This window comes from Limulus polyphemus, unplaced genomic scaffold (assembly GCF_000517525.1).
Source record: "Limulus polyphemus unplaced genomic scaffold, Limulus_polyphemus-2.1.2 Scaffold10479, whole genome shotgun sequence".
NCBI lineage: Eukaryota > Metazoa > Arthropoda > Merostomata > Xiphosura > Limulidae > Limulus > Limulus polyphemus.
In genome coordinates this window covers 1-6,947 of record NW_013676089.1, presented here as the reverse complement: position 1 = coordinate 6,947, position 6,947 = coordinate 1, and the positions used below count along the sequence as shown (strand labels likewise).

The 6,947-nt window shown below is 33.6% G+C and overlaps 2 protein-coding genes across 2 annotated transcripts in view; one reads left to right on the top strand and one right to left on the bottom strand.

The window, feature by feature from the left end:
- The window catches only part of LOC106476406 (17-beta-hydroxysteroid dehydrogenase 13-like), a 10,496-nt gene extending 8,856 nt beyond the window's left edge, over positions 1 to 1,640 (top strand). The window contains exons 3-4 of the mRNA XM_013937066.2: positions 182 to 307; positions 1,142 to 1,640. Coding sequence (XP_013792520.1) covers positions 182 to 307; positions 1,142 to 1,220 — 205 coding nt within the window. The 3' untranslated portion in view covers positions 1,221 to 1,640. The remainder of the gene's footprint in view (positions 1 to 181; positions 308 to 1,141) is intronic.
- LOC111083641 (solute carrier organic anion transporter family member 1A4-like) lies at positions 1,520 to 6,496 on the bottom strand. The gene is made up of 3 exons (XM_022380290.1): positions 6,296 to 6,496; positions 4,593 to 4,657; positions 1,520 to 3,093 (listed from the first exon to the last, which is right to left on the bottom strand). The coding sequence occupies exons 1-3, from the start codon at positions 6,310 to 6,312 to the stop codon at positions 2,801 to 2,803; spliced, it is 375 nt and encodes a 124-aa protein (XP_022235998.1). The 5' UTR covers positions 6,313 to 6,496; the 3' UTR covers positions 1,520 to 2,800.
- Positions 6,497 to 6,947: the final 451 nt, after the last annotated feature.

Sequence of the window (6,947 nt, the reverse complement as noted above, 5' to 3'; positions counted from 1 at the left end):
CGTCAACTTTTCGAAGGCCATAGATAGGCCTAAATAAAATGTTTTTAATTGTGTACCAGTTTAACGTTGAATATTATTTAGTATTTTACCGAATTATTTGCCTTAGGTGGAAATTGTAGTGTATGTGGGTGCCATCTATCGGCAGCTTTCTGAATATATACATTTTATTTTTTCGTCCAAGGTTTCCTACCATATTACCTGTTCTTACCATAAAGGAAGTGGCTCAAGGTGCATTAGATGGAATCTTACGAGAAAAAAGTGTTGTAACATTACCATGCTGGGTTGGATATTTCTTTAGTTGGTTCAGGTAAGTTATAAAAATTATGTTTCACAGTTTCTTTGTACCTTTAAATTTGTACACGTGTAAGTAGACATAAAGCCAGTATTTTCGAGGAATGAAATCTGATTAAATGATACATGAAACAAGGAACATACGAGGAACATAAAGAATTTTTATCTACTTCATTCTGCACCAAAACAGACAGACAAGAAGTTGGGTATTTTCAACTTGAATGAAATCGTGTACAACACGTGGCCTAAAGGGCCTGTTCATAGCCTCCAAAATTCGAGCCTCCAAAAACTGCTGACCAGAGAGAGAGAGGGCAGCCAGTCAGCAGAATCCGCCACCTACAGTGCTACTCATAACCGAATGGTAAAATTGACTGTCACGATTATAACGCTCTTACAGCTAAAAGTACGGAGCATGTTCAGCAGCATATCGAAACTCAAACCTTCTAATATACAATTCGGCACGCCAACTACTAGGCCATATACATCTCCAACAATCAAATTCGTAAGAAAGAACCATTTATATCTGAAAGGAAAATAACAAATTTTAGTTTGAACCTTTTATCTAAGAAATACATTTTATACAGCAAATTGTGTGTTTTTAGCCCTGTCCACCACGTGAATCGATTCTCGAATTTTCACGTCGTGAGTATGTAAAATCACCTCTGAACCATCGAGAGGGTTTACACGGGATCATGTAACATTTTCAGCATTATCAAAACATAGTCTGTAAAGGCTACAATAAACTCTTAAAATATAATATTTGATTTTTTATTTACTTTCGTAGAATACTGATTGGTTTGTCATCGAAATAAATATTCAAGTCAATTTTAGTTTTGTTTCTTTCCCCTAGGATATTTCCAGACAGCGTGTTCTTGGCTTTTCAACGATTTTTAAAACACCATCCCTTGCCACCAATCAAAACTAATTGATGAAAACATAATTGTCCAGTGTATGTGTGTGCCATCTATCGGCAGCTTTCTGAAAACATATTTCTTTTGTGTGTGTGTGTCTCCATGGTTTCCCACTATATTGCCTGTTCTAACCATTACCACTTCTAGACTTACTGATTGCACTTGAATAGAGTTCATCGTGGTGTTAGTTCGACATTTATATCAGCAGTAACGTGTACACTAACCTCTCCGGTTCAGTTCCCAAGGCTGAAAACCATTAGTTTATTCTGTTTGTGTTCAGTTAGTACTTTCCAATTTACCGACATTACAATTAAAAGTAGTTATTCGATAATTTACAGTGCTTTATTTTTCAAACAATACCACTACATTGTGTTGGTTTTGGCGAACAATATATATATACATTTGTCGTACAATTGTAAAGGGAAACCATTTTAAAAAGAAATAAATTATAAAATTCGTTTTTCTTCACGAAATGATTTTTGATTTGATTTTTTTTTTTATAATGCTTTGAATAAAATTTTATGTATTCTGTATTATTTTTCACTAACTGTAGCTCCCGATCTGGAAGAACAATTTATTTAAATATTATAATGACGTACTCTGTTGTGTCGTTAATGAGTAAAAGTTTATTATTGTTACACAACGTTTTAAAACATGCATCTGACTAAATTAATATCTAATAATTAAAACAATAAATCCTACTTACATTCAGAATGTTGTGAGGCGTTACACTTACACATTTTGAAAATAATAAACACCATATTATATACTAAAATATTATTATACATTCCATCACTTCATGAAGCCTAGTTTTACTCTTTCGATCTGTCCTTGTCCAAGGTTACTGAAGACACATGAAACTCCCAAAAACTGGTATAACTCAGTGACAAGTGATAAATCGAATGATTGTTTGGATTTCGCGTTTATTCTTTAGCGTGTTAAACAGTTAGTTTGACTGAATAATTCTCAAGAATAAATTAGTAGTAGCATCAGTGCTGCATATTCTTGAAAATCCTATATAAATATATGATTACATACCATATTATATACATTCCACATAATCGATCAGATAATTCTGGTTTTGTTATTTGCGTAACTTGATAACGGTTTGTTTTTGTTAACCTCGATAAAATAAAATATGTATTTAATATCAACTTGTAATAAATCTGCACGCTTTTCACTTCTTGAATTTGTACCAGACGATTTTTAAGGATTTAAGGGGGCGCCATCTAGTTGTGAATATACTATTTACCACAGTTCAACTAATCTCTGATTTATATAGAATGCATTACAAATCAAATTAGTTTAGCTTAAATCATAATTCATGGTCACCGGAAAAATTACTTTTTTCTTTTATATACTTACATTCACATATTATAAATTTCGTTAGAAGTATTTACTACATAAACGTTCTGTATTTATGTTCAAATGTTTGCCATTCTCACAAAAAAAATTGGCTTGACAGTATCATATCACTTCTACACCACAAATCCTGAGACTCGGGATTTACTAAGGAAATAAACGGTAAACGCGTATTCATTACATATCCCAATTCCATTTGATCCTCATGCATTGCCATCTATCGGTTTTAAAACGAACTACACACTGGTTTCAAACTGAGTGCATCGTGAGACTTCAGCAGCCATGGTATCCTTGGGCAAACTGATATCTTCGTCTTCGTGAAATTGAATGGAATCTGATTTGTACCAAACTATTACGTCCACTACGAATGCTCCTAACATGATGGCTGCCGTTATTCCATGGAAGTACATTCGAAACTTTGTCGGATCATAGATTCGGCATGCTCCCCTCTCCCCACATTCGCTTTCTTCCCAAAATAAGCACGCGGAATCGACAACAGCACCATAGATGATTGGACAAGGGACATTACCTATTAGAACACAGATAAATTAGTCCTACTACGAAACAGTTGAAATACAGAAAACATTCTAAATGTTAATGTTAAAATGAAAAAAAATAATCATTCTTACATAAGTATTGTTATATTTCGTGAAATTTATAGTTACTTTAAAATATATTTTTCGTCGCGTAAAATAAAATTCATATAAAAAATAACGGAAAATTAAAATGGTAATGCATAAGTTAGAGCATGATGAAAGCCACAAGCATCTTTTGAACACTAGATGGCGTTCAGTTCTTTCACTTTCCCAAGAGAAACACGTGCACTAAGACCTTATTAGTGACCCTAGATGTTAGTTGTCGACCAGTCGTTCTAGAAAATCAAAGTGCTACTTACAAATTACAGTTACAACTATTGTTCAGGGAGGACACAACGCCTGATGCAACAGCTACTTCTCTTGTTTAAAGAATGAACAACATTGTCGTATCTGTACTTAATATTACAATAACAACACTCCAAACCAAAGGGTCAGTCCTAAGGCAAGGACTTGTCTACATTCACAATACTAAAATAACACACACCAAATAGCAAAGGGTTAGTCCTAGGGCAAGGACTTGTCTATATTCACAATACTGAAATAACGATACACACCGAATACCAAAGGTTAGTCCTAACAAGGGTTTGTCTATATTCATAATACTAATATAAAAGCACACACCGAATAGCAAAAATTAGTCCTAACAAGGGTTTGTCTATATTCATAATACTAAAGAAAAGCACACACACAGAATAGCAAAGGTTAGTCCTAACAAGGATTTGCCTTATTCATAATACCAAAATAAAAACACACACAAAATAGCAAAGGTTAGTCCTAACAAGGGTTTGTCTATATTCATAATACCAATATAAAAGCACACACCGAATAGCAAAGGTTAGTCCTAACAAGGGTTTGTCTATATTCATAATACTAAAATAAAAGCACACACCGAATAACAAAGGTTAGTCCTAACAAAGGTTTGTCTATATTCATAATACTAAAATAAAAGCACACATTGAATAGCAAAGGTTAATCCAAACACGGGTTTTTCTATATTCATAATACTAAAATAACAGCACACACAGAATAGCAAAGGTTAATCCTAACAAGGGTTTGTCTATATTCATAATACTAAAATAAAAGCACACACCGAATAACAAAGGTTAGTCCTAACAAGGGTTTGTCTATATTCATAATACTAAAATAAAAGTACACACAGAATAGCAAAGGTTAGTCCTAACAAGGGTTTGTCTATATTCATAATACTAAAATAAAAGCACATATCAAATAGCAAAGGTTAGTCCTAACAAGGGTTTGTATGTATTCATAATACTAAAATAAAATCACACATCAAACAGAAAAAGATTAATCACGAGGTAAGGAGTTGTCTTTGTTTACAATACTAAAATAGCAACATACATGAAGCAGCAAAGTATTAATCCTATAGCAAGTGTTGGCTTAGGAGCATAATAGTGAAATAAAAGGTACTCACCAAAGAGACCAATAGCAAAGTATATTAGTCCTAAGGCAAGGGCTTTGTCTTGCGGTTCCACACATCTGAAAGATATAGCTTTAATTTTCAAAAATGTACTAGCAGAAGAAACTATTGTATTTTACATTCGAATTCATCATTAAATTCGTCATTTAGTTAAACAGTAAAACTAAAGTTTCTGTCTACGGTCCAGTCGTTTAGATCACGAAAAGCCCCAATTAATACAAAATAAAGAGCAAATTTGTGTTTACTCTCCAGTAGAATCAATCACGAATTCTGTCATTTAGTAGTTTGTTTAGAGTAGTGATCGCTAATTAGTTCCTACACTGAGCCACTTCAGACAAGAGCCATAAGGCCAAAGCCAGACCTGAGCTTGTTGGAAAATACATCATTTTCCAAATAAAGTTGAGCTTATACTTGAGTATTGTAATGATTTAAAACATTGTTTGTTATTTTCAAATACACAATAATAATGCGAGCCACGAATCACGCTTTCGTTTCGAGGGCCTAATGTGGCCCGTGGGCCACGCTCGGCTGTTATTTAGTAGAGAAATAACGTGGACGTTTCTTTCTTCATTCTAGTCTAGATTCAATAAAAGTGAACACGAAGTTTCTTTTTACAGTCAAGAGATAATTATTGTGGACTCCACCATTAGGCAGAAAAGGAAATTAGACGTTTCTTACTACAGCTTAACCGTAGTAACCCTTTAAGAATTTAGTTTTTACTCCTCTACTACAGAGTTTTTTTACTACCGAATTTTTTTAAAGTTGCAAGATCATTAACTTTACTTTATAATTACCTAAAACGAATGCAAGTTAAAATCATAACCATTATTGTTATAGTTCTAATCACACGTTTAAAAGTTCTCATTCTTTCACGAACTGGTATTTAAGGTAAAATGTTTATACGGTAGTGTTGTGTTGGAAGTTTCTGAAGTTTTTTGGGCAAAATCTGTGTGAATACTAGAAATGAAAACCCAGTGATCCTTCTGTGCAGAAGTTATAGGACAGAAAACTTGAAGTCTGCACACGACAATGTAGTTATTCCAGTTTTTACAATTTATAGGACAGAACTTGTGTTAAGTTTATACATTGCAACATAGCGATTCCCATTATGTGAAGTACGAACATAAGAACATAATCTAACCTGTTACGTGAGTGAATGTGTGTTAAGTCTACACAAGAAAACATAGTGACTCCTTAACCACCTGGCCATGCCAGACCCTTTAAGAGAAGTAAGCCAAACAGATTTACAAATCTATGAATAATGATGTTTGCATCGTTTGGCGTGTCATAAGCAACAAGATCCACATAGATATTTATTTAAAGTTTACAATGATTCAGCTTAGACAGAAAAGGAGATCAACTTCTACGAACCATTTAAGCAATAGAATCTTTTTTCTCTCTCTCTGTGTTCTGGTCACAGTGAAGACAGGGTTACATTACATCAGAATAATGACTAGGGCCTTATCTATGTTTGTCTATTTTGTTGTTGAGCCTAAACCTAAACCTAACTCCTATATTCTATTAACAACGTAATTGACAAATTAACGACAAAGTACTTAAACAAATAACTCACACACGTCGTATTAATTAATCTGGATTTAAAAACAGTAAACATATGTTTTTAGTATGTTCGAAAAAGCTTGGATAATTGTTTAAGATGACGATAAGAATCATCAGATCGAAATGGTAAAACTCACCTGAGCGTTAATAACATGGAGCCTACTTCCGACGTGGAGTGAATTAGAACAAAGATGGAGAAAATAACAACGTACCACACCAGCCTGTCGCACTCCAGAGGGCAGTACCCATTCGTGGCAGTGGCGTTCTTGCCCAGACACTGGCAATTGCTGAACTTGTACTGCAAAAGAAAATATTATTATTTTTACTATAAAACCACGAAAATAATTACAATTACATCAGTTGTTGTGCCGGGCGGAACTTTTTAATATTCAAATCCCAAATGACGTCATTGTGTTGTTTGGATTTATTACACTACCACTAATAATGACGTCATTGTGTTATGTTTAGACTTATTACACTACCACTAAGAATGACGTAATTGTGTTATGTTTGGACTTATTACACTAAGACTGAGAAACTTAAATCCAAAAAGAATACAGGTGTTTAAATTCGTCTGTTATTTTAAAAGCTAACAACGAATCTTCTTCCATACAATACTGTTGTTACAAAATAGTAGGCTTAAGAAAAGCTTGGAAAGGAAAAAGTTTTAAAGAGGCTAAAATATAGATACTCAGCTATTCCTGTTTTAATTGTTAATTATGTTAATATTGTTACGTCTCCGTGTGTTAATTAACTTTCCGTAACTTCGTTCCGACGAAACTTTAGCGA